The sequence below is a fragment of the Schistocerca americana genome, chromosome 5, assembly GCF_021461395.2.
Source record: "Schistocerca americana isolate TAMUIC-IGC-003095 chromosome 5, iqSchAmer2.1, whole genome shotgun sequence".
NCBI lineage: Eukaryota > Metazoa > Arthropoda > Insecta > Orthoptera > Acrididae > Schistocerca > Schistocerca americana.
This window is the reverse complement of record NC_060123.1, coordinates 407,727,653-407,747,554: the sequence shown is the minus strand read 5'-3', so window position 1 is coordinate 407,747,554 and position 19,902 is coordinate 407,727,653. Positions and strand designations below refer to the sequence as shown.

The window sequence follows — 19,902 nt, the reverse complement described above, 5'->3', positions numbered from 1 at the left end:
CATGTATGGTACCAGCACATTTGCAAGTGTGTTGAAGCCACAGCACATGTAAACCGGGCGTCACCTGAGAGTGGAGCAGATGTAGGCCGAAGGACAGTGGACCCTCTACGTGTGTTGTCAGGAGTGCTTGTGGCTACCCAGTTGGTGGAGTCCATGTGGAGCTGTTGTGGCCCCCTCATGTCTGAGGAGAGCAACCTTGTGGGAAGCAACTGCAGTGCCCTGGCATTGTTGTGGGATTCTATGTAACTTGTTGGTCAAACATAAGCAGTTCTTTGCAGTGTTACATTCTCTCGCAATTAGCACTGCCTGAATAAGTGTGCAAATTTAAACATTCAAATTGGCCACAATGTGCTACTTGCCATATCCTACAAGATGGAGTCTTGCAGTAGTCTCCAAAATTGTGAGGGTATGTTGCAACCAATTCTCTCTTCAAATATGACTTGTCAAAGCTGTTATTCTGAAGTCTTCATCAGACATTTTAGTGGTGCCATCTTTGCTGCTTCAAATTTTGAATTTACAGTAGGTTGGGGTGCCTGTTGACTGTCATTGATGATGTGAGTGTGACTGGAGAGGTTGTACAGCAGAATTACAATTTCCACATGTCGTCCTCAATACTATAACACCGCAAAGTGGAATTGACCATCCAAAACCAAGCCTCCGGCTGGTCTGGTTGAAAAGCAGGTAGTTTAAGCCTATGACACAGATAAAACATCATGTCACCAAAACTCCATCTATGCTATGTATCTAAAATCTGTCTAGGAACAGCAGTAGATACCTCATTGCACCAGCACAGCATGGAAGGAAGCCCAGGGCACGTGACATGGGGCTCAATCTGTTGAGCATAACTTTGTGGCACGAATGGGTTCATCTGGAATGACACTGGCAAATAAGTACCAATCGGTACACTTTATGAGTGTTCCGTGGATCAAGGTATGTGGCTAGAGTAAAACTCTGGTGGTCTATAACATCCAATCGGTGAACTGGCATTTACTCGGCAAGGTTTTTTTATACATGTATTGTTCCCATACACAATTGTCATTAAGAGCATTATTTGTACATTGGGCATGAGAATGTTCAGTAGATTACTAGTCATCACCCCATTCTGCATAAGTTGTTGGAAAAATAGATGTTTCTGAGGTGTATCCATCACTGAAGTAGTACTTGAGTGTTGTATAAATCCAAAACAGATGAACAATCTGCTCCATGGATGCAGGGTCACCACTGTAGGTAATCCATTGCAGGACTCATGTAGAATAAAGTACTAACTAATACAAACCGTGAATAATGTTTTTATTGCTCTTAAATCAAGCCAATATACATGCGAGCATCTGCTCACAAAAGTGTAAAAATCCAGATTGACTAAACACTAAAGATGTCACACACATTACTATTCTTTCTTTTCTTATCCTCAGTCACCTATATCAATATTATTTCATTGTTCCACTGCAACTTGCATGGAGAAATCCCAACAAGTGTCTCCCCCCCCCCCCTCCCCTCCCCTCCTCATTTCCTTGGTTTTCATTCACAGTTTTTCTTTACTTATTTTTGTATTGCTCAGCCTAGAACAATAACTGTAACGGGGATGAGGTGACTCCCATCTACCTTCCTCATGAGGTGGTGATGCTATAAAAACATGTGCTTTGTATTGATCCATTGTGAGGGTTGAAAAGTCCATGTTTCACTATGTATTAGCACCCTTATTTTCTGCACAGTCTTAGTGAGTGTCTGCTGCAGGCCCAGCGAAAAATCAAGTGTTACACAGTTCTTTGACTTCTTCTGATTCAATACTAGGGAACTCTGCTATCAAGAAAAATTCAAGAAATAGTTATGCAGGATGTTGCTGATTAAACTACATCCAACATAACTGTGTCAGAAAAAAGTACTGAGAACAAGAGTCTGCCTCAAAAAAGCACCCGTTTACATATTATCTAAATTTTTTATTCAATTATTGTCAGTAGTGTGATGCTAAATCAGTAGTGTATTGCTAAATTCATTTTAATGACTGAAACTGACATTTTTCCTAAACTGAATGTTCACTGATATTCATCTTCCTTTTGGACAGTACCTTCAAATAATTAATTGCAGTTAAAACATTGTACAACATTTTTAAACCTCCATATAGTGGAAAACAATTTTTACAAAATGATACACTGACTTCAAGAATTTCAGGGTGTTACACACTTTGTAAACTATTTCCTGAGTGTTTTTCTCTCTAGTCCTGAAAAGCTACAAATTTGAAAATGTCAGGAAGCTAATGTTGTTACATCATTTTAGATAAGTAATCTTTCAGGATGTCTGGAACCAGTTTGGTAGTAATGAATTACACTTGTTTTTGGTTGTTTATTTGTTTTACTTTGTTTTTTGCTTCTCACTATCAATACATGGCACCTTGTCATTTTATAAACATTATTTCATTCCATCAGTCCCAAAAACTGTATGCTGTTAGTATGTCCACTTCCAATATTGGCAGTCAAGCAATACTGTATACATTAGGACTGTACTAGCCATTATCAAATTACATGTTTCATTTCAATGTGGTGTGCTGTGGCTGCCTATACAAGGAAGAGTGATGAAAACACTCTGTGTCCATCAAAGGCACTGCCTTGATGAAAAATAAATCTCGCTGAATGCTGAGCTGGAATCATAAACCATAGCTCTGATGATGCTATCAGGTCAGAAAGATTGGAGCCTCCTCCATCCACACTACTCACCTCAGTGATGGAATTGGCGTATTTGGTTTCCATTGTCCCCTGTGTGTCACTGTATTAGCAAATAAGATATGAGAATCAAATAAAGCTTCTGCTTCCACTTTCAAATTCTCATAACAAATTCAGACACTGAAAAGAAATTAGAAAAGTAAGAATATTTCTGTAATTGTACTTACTTGTTTTTGCAATCAACTCTACAGACAGAGAGCATATCAGATGCAGCTTATGACAGTGGCTGGGAAGAGCATGATGTTTCAACACAGAAGAATGTAGCGTTCATCATGCAGCGTGCCCAGAAAACAGTTGTCTTCAAAGGCGGCTGGTTCTACACACTAACCACAGAAACCTTTGTGGAGGTGAGTCACTAATAAAGAAAAACCATGTTCTACCTCCTTACCACCCAAACCAGTGGGAAGTAATTCATAACTAATTTTAATGTATTACATCAATAGAAATTGTGGGATGGAAACAATCCCCAAAAATGAGGAAAAGCAACCACTTACTTTGAGTGAACTACTACTTTCTTTACCAATTGTAGTATACCCTCCTCCCCCCCCCCCCCCCCCCTCTCCTTTCCTTTCCCTCACCCCCATACACATACATACATACACAATATTGCTCATCCAAATCGTCAAATCATAGCTGAGTGGTTGCCATCCCTCACTTTTGATTTGATTAATGTTAAGTTCATTTTCCTTCCATTTACATCTGTTTTGTTTGCCTCTGTATTGGGTCTCGTCTTCATTATCCATATGGGGAGAACTCTGTGTTGGGGTGCTGGGTATTTCCGATTACTGCCTAGAAAGTGGTTAGTTCTAAACTTTTATGTCAGTGTCACTCTTTCTTTCAATGTCTGCAACATCTTATTTTTCTTAATTCCTGTGTATTCCTCTATGAGTGAAATAAAGATGTGACCAATTAGTGCGGTTACTCTGAGTGCATGTGGTGTACCTCATTAATACAACCTAAAATGGTTCCCACACGAACAACATTCCTGTATACCTAGGTCTTACAAATACTTAGGAAGCATTGTTTTATGCAGGCAGATGGAAAAATTGTTGTATTCTATTGTAGTACCAAGCCTGTCATTTTCAGGATCCACAACTGATCCTATGTTACCTTTCCGTCTGACATCTCTATGCATTGTTATCCCCTTTGTCATTCTCATTCTCTTTTCTTTCATTTGCAGTGCGTATTTAATGAATGCTTCTTCAGTAAATATTATTGTCTGAATGAACTTATTTTGCTGAAATGTATAATCAGTAAAAGCAAATAGAAAACTACAAAGTACAATAGGCATTTTTGTTGGAAGGAATGGTCAGTGTCACTAAACTGACATATATCCATACAAATAAATAATTTTACAGAAGTTAGTAATTTCTCATGCAGCAAATATTATTTTCATCACTTTCTAATTTATAAGGCTTTACTTGGTCAAAAATGTAGAAAAGCTGTCTTAATTTTCAATATAAAAGTTACTTTTTGAGCTAGACAGATAAAATTTATATTTCTAATTTATTCCACTATTTTATTCCATTAATGAGCAATATTAATGTAATTATTTTGTATGCACCATTAACTGTTCTAAGGAGTTGTGAATTTCTTGCTGTATGCCAATCAGAGAAATGCATTTGCTTGCAGCTCCTCCGGCTGTCATTTTCCTACTACACTGTGCTTCGAAATATCAATGACAGATAAGAGAAGCCACAGAACATGGATTGGATGATCTGATAGCCAAGCGCCCTCTTCTTATGATTATACCATCTTTCAAGAGGATAGCAGTCAGTAAGAAAACTTGGTTCCATTATTGGGAACTTCAGAGTGACAGTTTACACCATGCTTTTAGTTAAAACAGATTATTGATGATAGAAATTCAAAAATGTTTACTACAGCGCCATAATTCTATAAACTATAATTATATAAAATTGCTTGTAATTAATGCATAAAATCAATAAATTGCAAAGAAGAAGAAAAAGAATAAATTTTTCAATAATACAATGTGGCACTGCATCAAAATGTTTCCATCATGTAGTTGCTATGCTCAATGTCTTTTTATATTTGACTGTTTATTTCTTTAGTTGGTACCATCAAAATTTCTAAAAAAAAATCTTTTAGAGTATGAAATTTTCTGTCTAAATTTATATTATTGTCTCTTAAACATATTCAGTATGTCCAAATATGGTAGCAGTCTCTACGCCTATTTCCCAAAGTTTAAATTAAAGCCTTGGCTAACTTACTCAAATAATCTTGGACTAGTTTCTGAATTCCATCAAATCATTTAATAGAAACTGATTTGCCTGGATATGTAGAAAATAACGAGAGAGAAAGGATGGGGGTAACAATAGAATAAGGAGCTCAACCTAAGGACTAGTTCATGTGTAGGCCAGACAGATGACAGTCTACATATACTTTTACATCTATACTCTCTAAACCACTGTGAGGGGCATAACAGAGGGTATGTCCCATTGTACCAGTTACTAGGGTTTCTTCCTGCTCCTTTCACATATGGAGAGTGGGAAGAATGATTGTTTGAATCCTTCTGAGCGTGCAGTAATTATCTTATCTTATCCTGACAATCCATGTGTGAGCAAGATTTGTGGGTTGTAGTATACCCCTACAGTAATAATTTAAAGACAGTTCCTGAAACTTTGTTAATAGACTTTCTTGTGATAGTTTACATATGTCTTCAAGAGTCTGCCAGTTCAGTTCCTTCAGTATCTCTGTGACACTCACCCACAGGTTAAACAAACCTGTAACCATTCGTGTTGCCTTTCTCTGTATATGTTCAATATCCCCTGTTAGTCCTATCCGGTACAGGTCCCACACACCTGAGCACTAGTTTAGAACGACTTACATGAGTGATTAATAAGCAATCTTTCTTCCAGTCTGATTTACACTCCCCATTATTCTACAAATAAACCAAAGTCTACCACCTGCTTTACCCATGACAAACTATATGATCATTCCATTTCAAATCCCAACAAAGTTTTACACCCAGCTATTTGTATGAGTTGGCCGATTCCAACAATGACTCACTGCCATATTGTCATAGGATACCATGATTCTTCATTTTGTGAAGTGCAAAATTTTACATTCCTGAACATTTAGGGCAAGTTGCAAATCTCTGCACCACGTTGAAATCTTATCAAGATATGTTTGAATATTTATGCAGCTTCTCTCAGACATTACTTAATTATATACAAATGCATCATCTGCAAAAAGCCTTATTTTACTATTCATATTGTCTGCAATGTTATTAACATACTAGGTGAACAGCAAGGGTCCCAGAACACTTCCCTGGTGCACACCCAAAGTCACTTCTACATCTGATGGTAACTCTCCATCCAAGATAACATGCTGTGTCCTCCCCACAAAAAAGTCTTCAATCCAGTCACAAATTTCGCTTGGTAGCCTGTATAATAGTACTTTTGACAATTAACAATAAGTGTAGGTGCTGTAAATGCTTTTCGGAGATCAAGAAACTTGCCTTGATCCAAAGCTTTCAGTATTTCATGCGAGTAAAGTACAAGTTGGCTTTCGCATGATCAATGTTTTCGAAATTCATTTTGGGTGGCACTGAGGGGGTCATTCTGTTTGAGATACTTCATTATGTTTTTGTTCACAAGATCTATGATAGATTATAGTGAGAAGAGGGGCTGACTCACCCACAAATTCAGTATAGAATCTGACAGGGATTCCATTGGGGCCGGAGCTTTGTTCAATTGTAACTGTTTCAGGTGTTGCTCAACACCACAACTCTTATATTTATTTCACTCATCTTTTCTGTGGTATGAGAATTAAATTGGGACAGTTCTCCTGGGTTGTCCATTGTAAAGGAAGATTTGAAAATGGAGTTAAACATTTTAGCTTTAGTTTCACCACCCTCAGTTTCAGTTTCTGTCTCATTCACTAGGGACTGGGCACAAACTCTGGTGCCTTTACATATGACCAGAATTTCTTTGGGTTCTGCAAAAGATCACTTGACGATATTCTCATACGGTAGTCATTGAAGGCATCACTTAGTGCTCTCTATACAATTAAATGTGTTTCATTCAGCATCTCTCTACCTATTGCCAGGGCTATCACAAGTTCTGGAAATCAGAGAATATCTGGGAAATGTGGGAGAAAAAAAAAAAAAAAAAAAAAAAAAAAAAAAAAAAAAAAAAAAAAAAAAAAGAAGAAGAAGCACTGGAAAAACCTTATTTTTGTCTCACTGGATGAAATAGTTTGTTTACCGAGATGTCACACATCTTCACCGGCTGGACACAGCTGAATATGTGCGCCGCTTCCCTACTTCCTCATTCTCACTGCTTCTCCCCTTTCTACCACTCTTCTCAGTTTCGAGTCCACACTGCCATTACTTCTTATAGCACTCATGTATGCATAAGTTGTGTCCGAGTGATTGTGTGAATGTGCATGCACTCTCATTTTCTGACAAAGGATATGGCCAAAAATTTAGTTGTGAGTGTGTGATTATCTTTTGTATGTGCCTGTCTGTGGCTCATCGATCATCTTTACATTGAATTTCTACCTTTCCTCATTAGTATTGATTCTCAGAGTATTTGTGCAAGTTATCTGTTGCATGGATTGATCACTGCAGTCTCATTTTATCAACATGGTGTCTGTGACACGTGAATAACTGGCCACATGAGTGGGCTTCCATGAAGGGTATCTCTAATGGATGGGGCCTGCTGATCTGAAGCCCATAGTTTCTCACTAATGTGCAAGCCCTGCCTGTCAGATCTAGCCCACTGATCAGCCCACAGACCTGGTCTGTTTGTGTGTAGTGTAACATGGCAAATTTTCATGGTTTATCCATGTACCCAGGACTGTTATGCTGCGCAGCAGGCGAGAGGCCATGGGCGATGGCTTTCAGGAAGTGCAGCTGTCTCGCTCCAAGTACAGTGTACAATTTTATAAACATTTTATTTATACTAGTACATTTTGGCACTTCAAAATTGGTTTATATGTTAGAATGTATGCATGATAAAGAGAGGAAAATTGTGGCGGTCACTGGCAGTTTGCATGTTATGTATTCATGTATTTGTTGGAAGAAAAATCACACAATACCTGTACAATAACAGACATTACATAGTGGGTAGTAACCAACAGTAACAGATATAGTGGAACCAAAATTTTATTGGCGATCACCTATATTGTTGGTTTACACAATTCTTCCCCACTTTATACACATCTTTCAAGGGGCCTATTTTTTTTCTGAGGTTATTTCTGAAATCAGTGAAGGTCTCGTAAATCTGTCTTGTGACACCAACATAATGAATATTTTTCTCACAAAATGTGTTTCATTTTATTGAAATAAAATAACAACAGTGGTCTTAATGAAACACATATACCATTTGGTTTGCTTTCTTTATCTAAAACCAGTTCATTACAAAAGATGTTGACGTTAGAACCTAAGATTTTTGCTCATGTTTAGAAATACACAAGTCCTTATATTTTTTGTCAACTTATGGCTTTGCTTACCCCCAGATCTCTAAATTTATCTGGAAATCAGGTAAATATCAGGGAATTTCACTTCAGGAAACTTGTGGTAGCCGTGTATAGCCCTATGCTTTATCTTAAGACTGTTATGCAGTAATCTCCGTTTCCTTAGAAGTTTCTTTACAGTGACTGTACACCATGGAGGTTCCCTCCTATTACAGACTGTTCTACTGGATACATATCTATTCATTGCATGGTCAACTATTCTTTTAAACTCGAGCCAGATTTACTCTGCATGTCTCTGACCTGTGCTGAAAGTTTCAAGATCCTCATTGAGATACGACACTACTGATTTTTTATCTAGTTTACTGAACATACATTTCTTTCTGCTTATTTTATATGTCCTTTATACTTTGGTACTCATTGTCGCCACAACTGCATCATGGTCACCGATGCCAGTTTCGAAGTGGACATCTTCAAAGACGTTAGGTTTGTTTGTTGCCATTAGATCCAATATGTTTCTGTCATGAGTGGAGTCCCTAACTATCTGTTCTGGGTAGTTTTCAGAGGAAGCATTTAGTCAAATTTCACAGGCTGCCGTATCATACCCACCACTAACAAAACTGTAATTTTCCCTATTAATTGTGGGCTAATTGAAGTCTGCATTCATGATTACAGTATGACGGGGGAATTTGTGTACAAGTGAACTGAATTTTCTCTAAAGTGTTCAGTTATTCTGATGGGTGTTAGAAGTATCTAATTATCGTTTTATGTCCACCCCTGATACCGAGTCTTGCCCTATCAAACTCACATGCAGCTTCAGTTTCTATCTCAGTGGTTTTGTGTCTCTTATCTACTGCAACAAATATACCTCTTACATTTCCTAATTGCCTATTCTTTCAATATACACTTAAATTTTCCCAAAAATCTCAGTGCTATCAATTTCAGGTTTCAACCAGCTTTATGTATCTAGTGCTCCGTATATCCAGTGCTTTTCATGAGTGCTTCTAACTCTGGCACTTTGTTGTGAATGCTTTGGCAGTTTACCATTAGGATTTTAATACTTTCATCTGTGAAAGACACTGCATTCAATCTTACCCTGATACTTATGGGTTTTCTACACTTATCATTTTCTGGATTGGATAGAGGGTTGCCTAATCTAAAGACCCTTGTGTGCACACCACACACAGTCAGCTACCTGAGTAGCACATCTGAGCTATTAGGGGGACCCTACAGTTTTCAACCGTATGGCACAAGTTCAGGAAGTTGCGGCCTAGCCCGTCACAGAATCTTCTAAGTCTCTGATTCAGTCATTCCACTCAACTGAGAATGAGAGGGCCATGAACAGTTCTGGGGTCAGTGCTGCAAATTGTGAGCTTCATTTAAACTCCATGCACAAGGCTGGTATTCTCAACCTTCTCTGCCAGTTGCTGGAAAGACCCAAGAATGACCTCAGAGGCATCATTTGTTCCAATGTTCACCACGATCTGCAGTTAGTTGCACCCTAAAGGGTGGAAATGAACACGTAGAAAGGTGACATATTGAGTTGAGAAGAATTAGATGGATTTTGGAGTAGGTGTTTTAGAGTATAGAGAGAAGAGCAAAAATTGTCTCAAAATGTCATCAATGAATATGAATCATTTGCGGGGCTTTGTGTGTTGACTGGACAGGAAGGTTCCTCCAGAGGACCATAACTAAGAGACCGTAGATAGGATGACATATTTTGAGTGCTCATGGCAGTATCTCAGATTTGTTTAGAGAGTTGTCCTTCAAAAGTGGAATAATTGCCGGTCAGGAAGTGGTTGCCTAGGAGGATTTAGAAAAAGGTGGTGGGTTTAGCATCAAGACAACATTGGGAAAGTCTTGCGGCTGTGGACATAGGGAACGTTCGTGTGTTAGAACATTCACTGCATCCACAGTGGCCAACAAGTTGTCTGGTGGTAATGGGAAACTGCAGGAAGGCAGTGAAGGAACTGAACAGTGTCTTGAATGTAGTATGGGAGGTTGCAGATAATACTTTGTGACATCGGCCAACAAAGGCAGAGGTCATTCTCTATAGGAGCTTTGTATCCAGTCATAATGGGATGATCATTAGGGAAACTTGTGGGGGTGAGTTTGTGGAGTCTGGGAAGTAAGTAACAGGCAGTAATGCAGGGAGCAGTTTGTGTGAGGAGGGAGATAGCTTCATCCCAAAACCTGACATCTGAATCTAAGTGGATCATGGTCATTAGGTTTACACACAGAAGTGTTGGAAAGTTGACGGTAGTCTGTAGCCACAGTTAACAACAATTCATAACCACTGTGGGAAGCGTGATAAGGTCTGGATTGGTTGTTAGGTTATTAATAGCTGTGTGCTCCATAGGAGTGATGTTGGACTTCCTGTGGAGAAATTGGGAAAGGAGGGTGAGGTCAGGTTAGAAGTGATGAATTTCTGAAAGATTATTAGGAGTCTGGATGCAAGAGGAGGTGGATCACTGTTGGAGGGTGGTTGGAACTCTCTTCAACAAGTTTCTATGTGATGTTTTGAGTGGCTATCACCAGTGGGGTGTGTGGTGAAGAAATTTTTCCGTTGCAGGGAATGAGTAAAGGTAAGAAGGTCCGTTACAAGTTCTTCATGGTTAAGCTTAGGTTTTGGGCAGAAGATGAGGCCTTTTAAAAAGTACTGGGACTTTTGCAGGGCCAGTCTTTTGGCAAAATGGTTGTCAATTGTGTTATTGGTTGGCTTTCCAAGGGCAATATGTTTCAGGAATGGAGGAGAAGGAAGTTTTTTGGGAATGTTGGATAAGTCAGCAAGTCATGGTTGGGGAGCTATGATGGCTTTTTTTTTTGGGGGGGGGGGGGGGGGGGGGGGGTTGGAACAGAGAAGTAGACTCTTTCTTGGCTATGGACCTTGCTGTTGGTGGGGAGGCTTGCGTGCCTCAGCGATACAGATAGCCGCACCATAGGTGCAACCACAACGGAGGGGTATCTGTTGAGAGGCCAGACAAACGTGTGGTTCCTGAAGAGGGGCAGCAGCCTTTTCAGTAGTTGCAGCGGGCAACAGTCTGGATGATTGACTGATCTGGCCTTTTAACACTAACCAAAACGGCCCTGCTGTGCTGGTACTGTGAACAGCTGAAAGCAAGGGGAAACTACAAATGTAATTTTTCCCCGAGGGCATGCAGCTTTACTGTATGGTTAAATGATGATGGCGTCCTCTTCGGTAAAATATTCCAGAGGTAAAATAGTCCCCCATTTGGATCTCTGGGTAGGGGCTACTCAAGAGGACATCGTTATCAGGAGAAAGAAAACTGGCATTCTATGGATCGTAGTGTGGAATGTCAGATTCCTTAATTGGGCAGATAGGTTAGAAACTTTAAAAAGGGAAATGGATAGGTTAAAGTTAGATATAGTGGGAATTAGTGAAGTTCGTTGTTAGGAGGAACAAGACTATTGGTCAGGTGAACACAGGGTTATAAATACAAAATCAAATTAGGATAATGCAGGAGTAGGTTTAATAAGGAATAGGAAAATAGCAATGCAGGTAAGCTACTACAAACAGCATAGTGAATTCATTATTGTGGCCAAGATAGACACGAAGCCCACGCCTACTACAGTAGTACAAGTTTATATGCCAACTAGCTCTGCAGATGACGAAGAAATTGATGAAATGTATGATGAGATAAAATAAATTATTCAGATAGCGAAGGGAGACAAAAATTTAGTAGGCATGGGTGACTGGAATTCAATAGTAGGAAAAGGAAGAGAAGGAAACGTAGTAGGTGAATATGGATTGGGTCTAAGAAATGAAAGAGGAAGCTGCCTGGTAGAATTTTGCACAGAGCATAATTTGATCAAAACTAACACTTGCTTCAAGGATCATGAAAGAAAGTTGTATACACTGAATAAGCCTGGAGATACTAGAAGGTATCAGATAGATTATATAATGGTACGACAGAGATTTGGGAACCAGGGGCAGATGTGGACTCTGACCACAATCTATTGGTTATGAACTGTAGATTAAAACTGAAGAAACTGCAAAACGGTGGGAATTTATGGAGATGGGACTTGGATAAACTGACTAAACCAGAGGTTGTACAGAGTTTCAGGGAGAGCATAAGGGAACAATTGACAGGAATGGGGAAAGAAATACATTAGAAGAAGAATGGGTAGCTTTGAGGGATGAAGTAGTGAAGGCAGCAGAGGATCAAGTAGGTAAAAAGACAAGGGCTAGTAGAAATCCTTGGGTAACAGAAGAAATAGAGAATTTATTTGATGAAAGGAGAAAATATGAAAATGCAGTAAATGAAGCAGGCAAAAAGGAATACAAATGTGTCAAAAATGAGATCGACAGGAAGTGCAAATTGGCTAAGCAGGGATGGCTAGAGGACAAATGTAAGGATGTAGAGGCTTATCTCTCTAGGCGTGAGATAGATACTGCCTACAGGAAAATTAAAGAGACCTTTGAAGAAAAGAGAACCACTTGTATGAATATCAAGAGCTCGGATGGAAGCCCAGTTCTAAGCAAAGAAGGGAAAGCAGAAAGATGGAAGGAGTATATAGAGGGTCTATACAAGGGCAATATTCTTGAGGACAATATTATGGAAATGGAAGAGGATGTAGATGAAGAGAAAATGAGGGATGTGATATTGTGTGAAGAGTCTCACAGAGGCCTGAAAGACCCGAGTCAAAACAAGGCCCCAAAGTAGACAACATTCCATTAGAACTACTGACAGCCTTGGGAGAGCCAGGCCTAACTAAACTCTACCATATAGTGAGCAAGATGTATGAGACAGGTGAAATACCCTCAGACTTCAAGAAGAAATTATATAATTCCAATCCCAAAGAACGCAGGTGTTGACAGATGTGAAAATTACCGAACTATCAGTTTAATAAGTCACGGCTGCAAAATACTAATGCAAATTCTTTACAGATGAATTGAAAAACTGGGGAAGATCAGTTTGGATTCCGTAGAAATATTGGAACACGTGAGGCAATACTGACCCTACGACTTATCTCAGAACCTAGATTAAGGAAAGACAAACCTACGTTTCTAGCATTTGTAGCCTTAGAGAAGGTTTTTGACAGTGTGAGTGGAACACTCTCTTTCAAATTCTGAAGGTGGCAGGGGTAAAATACAGGGAGCAAAAGGCTATTTACAATTAATACAGAAACCAGATGGCAGTTGTAAGAGTCGAGGGACATGAAAGGGGGGAAGCAGTGGTTGGGAAGGGAGTGAGACAGGTCAATAGCCTCTCCCCGAAGTTATTCAATCTGTATATTGAGCAAGCAGTAAAGGAAACAAAAGAAAAATTCGGAGTAGGTATCAAAATCCATGGAAAAGAAATAAAAACTTTGAGGTTCGCCGATGACACTGTAATTCTGTCACAGACAGCAAAGGACTTGGAAGAGCAGTTGGACAGAATGGACAGTGTCTTGAGAGGAGGATATAAGATGAACATCAACAAAAGAAAAATGACGATAATGGAATGTAGCGAATTAAGTCGGGTGATGCTGAGGGAATTAGATTAGGAAACGGGACACTTAAAGTAGTAAATGAGTTTTGCTATTTGGGGAGCAAAATAACTGATGATGGTCGAAGTAGAGAGGATATAAAATGTAGACTGGTAGTGGTAAGGAAAGCATTTCTGAAGAAGAGAAATTTGTTAACATCGAGTATAGATTTAAGTGTCAGGAAGTCGTTTCTGAAAGTATTTGTATGGAGTGTAGCCATATATGGAAGTGAAACTTGGACCATAAATAGTTTGGACAAGAAGAGAATAGAAGCTTTCGAAATGTGGTGTTACAGCAGAATGCTGAAGATTAGATGGGTAGATCACGTAACTAATGAGGAGGTATTGAATAGGATTGGGGAGAAGAGGAGTTTGTGACACAACTTGACTAGAAGAAGGGATCGGTTGGTAGGACATGTTCTGAGGCATCAAGGGATCATCAATTTAGTATTGGAGGGCAGTGTGGAGGGTAAAAATCGTAGAGGGAGACCAAGACATGAATACACTAAGCAGATTCAGAAGGATGTAGGTTGCAGTAGGTACTGGGAGATGAAGAAGCTTGCACAGGATAGAGTAGCATGGAGAGCTGCATCAAACCAGTCTCAGGAATGAAGACCACAATAACAACAACAACAACATCATGTAATCTCATGCAAATTTAAGACAGAAATAGCCTGGATCTCTTCCTCAAGTGGTGCTGTTCCAAGTGTCCAAAGGCAAGAGTTTCTATTTCAGTTATGGCATTGATTAAGTTGTGGTCATGCAGTAAAAAGGTTTCTGTGAAAGGTGTTTAGGCTGTCAATTAAAGTTTGAGCTTGGATTGTGTAATTATGAAGGACCAGATTGCTGAGGGTGAGAGCCTAAAGGGATTTCAAAGGGTGAAGGTTCTTGGGGTAGAAAGCCCAAGATGACAGTTTAAAGCTAAGTCCACTCAGTAGGATACCACACGCCAGACAAGATTGCAGAAAAATTATGCAAGACTGGCGTTCTGCTAGGGCAAATAAGCTTTTTGGAATTGGGAGAGGTAGAATGAGCAGGAGTTCATGGTTGGATGGTCAAGAGACAATAGGAGTGACTGAAAAACTATTTCAAAATAAGGATCTGAAAACGTATGGTCTAAGTGTCATGACAGAAATAAATGATCGGGGTCGTAGAGAGAGCTGTTTAGGATGCTACAAGAAAGGTCAGGAAATGTTTCAAAGAATCAGGAAGTAGTTGGCATGATCGTACATAAATATTTTCAATTGCAATCTGCTTTAGTTGAGAGTTTTCCTTTCCCTTATGTTACTTGGTGTTTGTTTGCCAGCGATGAGACGTCAAGCCCCCAGGAAATATCGTTGTTTAACTTTTAGTCTGTATTTGTTTAATCCATAATACATTTAGTTTGGAGTGTAGCACACTTTGACTCACCACTCTTATCCTTGTGTGATGGTGAGCAGCCCAGCAACATTCATTCTCCATAAACTGAGTCATAATTATTGTTGCCTTATAGGTATTAAGATCTACCTTGTGTGAATGGACATCAAGATCTACTCCACTTGGTTTCCTTAATCCTCTTTAGATGCAGTTAAGGGCTTGACATACTTTTATTACTCTGAGCTTCATGTAACCCAAGTTTCTTTCATACACTTGAAACATAATTATGCTTTTCTTTAGCATATTGACACTGGTAAAAGAAAAATAATTATTGTAACCCTGAATTTTCAAAACAGAAACTTGAAAAAATCTGTTAGTTCTACAAGTAAACACACCTGTCATCTTCAGGAAAGATCAATGAGAACTCAATTCCAGTAATAAACATCATATGAGTTATGTAATGAGGAGTAATAAAACATCACATACTATTCCATTTACTTTTTATTGGAAGTAAATTTTTTTCACTTTTACTGAAAGACGAAATTCAAACTATCACTTGCGCAGTTTGTAATACATAGTAATTACATAGTGTGCTTTTCTTTTATGCCCATTATCAGTTTATCATGACAGTGACTCTGGTACATTCCTGCTACAATATACAGAGAATTCTAATTGGTATCTTTTTGTCTTCGCCTGCCACAAAATTAAATATTTAAATGTTACATTTGTTTTATTTGGTATAATGCCTATATATAATACACCTTATTTTCATTAAAATGTTAAAACCTATGTACAACAGTCTACTATTTTCAAATAGAAAAACTTTTTACATAATTACAAAAACTTAACAGAATTAAAGGACACACAAAAAGTCATTTAAAGCTACAGAATTATCTGTTATTTTGTCTAACTCGTTAAATATTTGGCAGCATTTGCATTATATATTTCACACATGAATGCAAAAGGTCAAGCTTCTCTTTAGGATATCACACTTGCTAGTAACTATGTTTCATGGTGTGATTAATCAGATCGTCTTTGTGGAGTACTGAGATCTTTTTGTCAGCCATTGAATTTGTCCAGATCATCACAAGATTTTGATTTGTTGGCTCTGTAAAAGATGAAAATCACTCAGCTGCATAAAATTTTAAATACTACAAGATAAAATGCTTTGTAAGATGAAAATAGACGACCAAAGACTTAGACACTGGATATGTTTAAAACTTGTTGAGAAGGTAATGCAACACAAGATAAAATAATTATTCACTCACCTTACATTAAAACATAGCAAAATGGTTCTGACCCACCTGCTACCATTCTACTACTTTGAATAATATTCTTTTCCAAATGTATGTACTAATTTAATCATTGTCAATTTCCATGATATAATTAGTTTTACAGAAAAATTCTTTATTTGAAATAAATCAGTAATTGAACTTGGCCCAAATTTTATTTGAAAGTAGGGAATGTACCATGTAGGTATACAGTGTATCATACAAATAGCACCTTCAGCTTTAATCTTGGGTGGTTGTAAATGATGTGCAGCTACTCAGGGAGGTTCATTGTGAGCTATAGTTATCATATGGCAATGAAACTTGGTAGTTATGCTAATGCACTAATACGGAACCAATTTATGCTGGAAAAAACTTAGTTCCAATTGTGGTCTCCAGGTGCAAATCAGGTGCCGTACACTGTTTGTATGATACTATGACATCCACATTGTCATTTGACAAACCATAACATGAATGAACAATATGGCTATTGAAAAGGAAGACTGTGTGCTGATAGAGAAACTCTTATGTTAACAGCAGTAATTACCATACGTGTGAGAGTATTACGGACTGAAAGATCTGAGGAGAGGCCCGATCCCATTAAATGGTTTAAAGAAGATTGTAATAAAATTCAAAAATGCAGGTGGGCTTAGTGTGGCACCTGGAAGAGAAAGGCATCCTATCCTGGCAGAAATTATTGATGACATTGCAGTTGCTGTTGCATGCAGCATGTGCCCTTGGTAGTGCTAGTGTTCGTGCAGTGTCACGAGACTTGTCCATTCCATAGTGAACAGTAATGAATGTTCTGTGGTCTGTCTTATGGTACACTGGTACCCTTACAAGATCCATATGATGCAGCAACTGAAACCTTACGATCCACATCAATGTTCTGAATGTGCTCTTTGGTTGCTGGCATGGATCAAAGTTGCTTATATGTGGCTGGGCATTAATCTATGGAATGATGAGACACATTTTACACTGCGGGGTGCAGCGAATATACAAAACTGCCAACTTTGTGTACTGTTGGACTATGTGCTGTGCATGAAGAGCCACTACACTCATTGAATGTGACTGGTGTGGATTCACAAGCACCTTTATTCTCTGTCTGTTCGTCTTTGAAGTCAGGTGTAACGTGAAGTCTGCACGTTATTGAAACGTCCTTGTGCAGCACACGATTCATACTTTGGAAGAGTGCAACTGTGGGGAAACCACTGTTTTCATGGAATATGGGACAACACCTCATGTCGTGTGCCTGGTAAAAAATCTGCTCAACACAACCTTCCACAAACCTGTTATTTCCAGAGGTTTTCCAAATGCATAGCCAGCAAGATCACCTGATTTGAAACCATGTGACTTTTGGCTCTGGGGATATCTGAAACAACACATTTACCATGGACATATTTGGTCTCTAACCGGTATAAACGTCAGTGTACAGGTGCTCAGATTCCACTGGAATTGCTAGGAGCAACTGTTGGTCATTTCGTTTTATGGATGCAGCATGCTGTTGATGTCTTCAGTGCTTTTCCCAATGCATCAGATGTGGAAACAATCACAGAGCTGGAATAGCATGTGGTGACCAAAAATTGGAACTAATTTTTTTTCAGCGTAAATTGATTCCATATTAATGCACTAGAATATCTACAAAGTTTCACTGCCATATGGTAATTACAGCCCACACTGGACTTCTGTGAGTAGCTGCTCTTTAATTATAACCACCTGTTATTTTTCTAATCATCTAAAATACATTTAAAACAAATTATTGTTGGACTGAAAAGACTGACAACACTATAAACATTCACCGTGCACTATTATGAACCAAAATGTAATTATCGAACTCACAAAATATAATTATACCAGACACTGTATACTACACCACGAGCACATATAGATGTTGACTCTGAAATTATTGGTATATCTGAACACTTCTTAAATAAGGAGATAATTCAGAGGCTTCCTGTACCAGGATACAGGTTGGCTGGCAGCTTTTCGAGGAGTTCTTTGCGGTTTGGGGGAGTAGCCATATATGTGAAAAACGGCATCCCATTTGAGTCAATTGATGTTTCAAAGTACTGCACTGAAAAGGTGTTTGAATGTTGAGCAGGTGTGGTAAAATTTAACGGAGCTAAACTTCTAACTGTTGTTATTTATAAATCCCCAGACTCCGATTTCACAACATTTTTGCTAAAGCTAGAGGAGGTTCTTGGTTCACTTTATAGGAAATACAAAAAGTTAGTTATATGTGGTGACTTCAATATTAATTGTATAAGTGATTGTGCAAGGAAGAGGATGCTGGTAGACCTCCTTAATTCATATTATCTTATGCAAACCATATTCTTTCCAACCAGAGTGCAAGGGAACAGTAGAACAACCACAGACAACATTTTTGTTCATTCCTCATTACTAGAAGGGCATTCTGTTAGTAAAAAGGTGAATGGCCTTTCAGATCATGATGCACCAATTTTAACTCTAAAAGATTTTTGTGCTGCAACACGTGTTAAATATAGTCATCAGCTGTTTAGGAAAGCTGATCCAGTTGCTGTAGAGACCTTTGTAAACCTTATCAAGGAACAAGAGTGGCAAGATGTTTATAGCGCTGATACAGTAGCCGATAAATATAATGCTTTTCTCAAGACTTTTCTCGTGCTCTTTGAAAGCTGCTTTCCGTTAGAACGTTCAAAACAGGGTACTAGCACAAACAGGCAGCCTGGGTGGCTGACTAGAGGGATAAGAATATCTTGTAGAACAATGTGGCAATTATATCAAAACGTTAGAAACAGTCAAAATCTAAATGCAGCAGACCATTACAAACAGTATTGTAAGGTGCTTAAAAATGTTATTAGGAAGGCAAAAAGTATGTGGTATGCAGATAGAATGGCTAAGTCTCAGGATAAAATTAAAACCATATGGTCAGTCGTAAAGGAAGTGGCTGGTCTGCAGAGACAGGTGGAGGATATAGAATCGGTGCATAGTGGGAAAATCCGTGTTACTGATAAGTCACATGTATGTACAGTATTTAATAATCACTTTCTGAATATAGCAGGTGAACTAAATAGAAACCTAGTCCCAAGGGAACCATATAGCGCTCTTAGAAAAAAGTGTTCCTAGACTGTTACCTGAAATGCTCCTCCATGATACTGACAAGAGGGAGACTGAGTTAATAATTAAATCACTAAAGACCAAGAACTCTCATGGATATGACGGGGTATCTAGCAGAATACTGAAGTATTGTTCTATGTATGTTAGCCCAGTACTTAGCCATATATGTAACCTTTCCTTTAGGAGTGGTCGGTTTCCTGACCGATTAAAGTACTCGGTACTGAAGCCACTGTATAAAAAGGGAGACGGGGATAATGTTGACAATTTTAGACCTATATCTATGCCATCAGTGTTTGCTAAAGTTATTGAGAAGGTTGTATATACAAGGTTACTGGAGCATTTAAATTCACATAATTTGCTGTCAAATGTTCAGTTTGGTTTTAGAAATGGTTTAACAACTGAAAATGCTATATTCTCTTCTCTCTGTGAGGTTTTGGACGGATTAAATAAAAGGTTGTGAACGCTAGGTGTTTTCTTTGATTTAACGAAGGCTTTTGACTGTGTTGACCACAAAATATTACTGCAGAAGTTGGACCATTA

The 19,902-nt window shown here is 38.6% G+C and overlaps 1 protein-coding gene across 1 annotated transcript in view; it reads right to left on the bottom strand.

Annotated features, from left to right (window-relative positions):
- Nucleotides 1-15,481: 15,481 nt before the first annotated feature.
- Nucleotides 15,482-19,902, bottom strand: part of LOC124615473 — a 222,239-nt gene continuing 217,818 nt past the window's right edge. Inside the window, exon 10 of the mRNA XM_047143393.1 lies at nt 15,482-16,106. Within this exon, the coding sequence (XP_046999349.1) occupies nt 16,058-16,106 (49 nt within the window). The 3' untranslated portion in view covers nt 15,482-16,057. The remainder of the gene's footprint in view (nt 16,107-19,902) is intronic.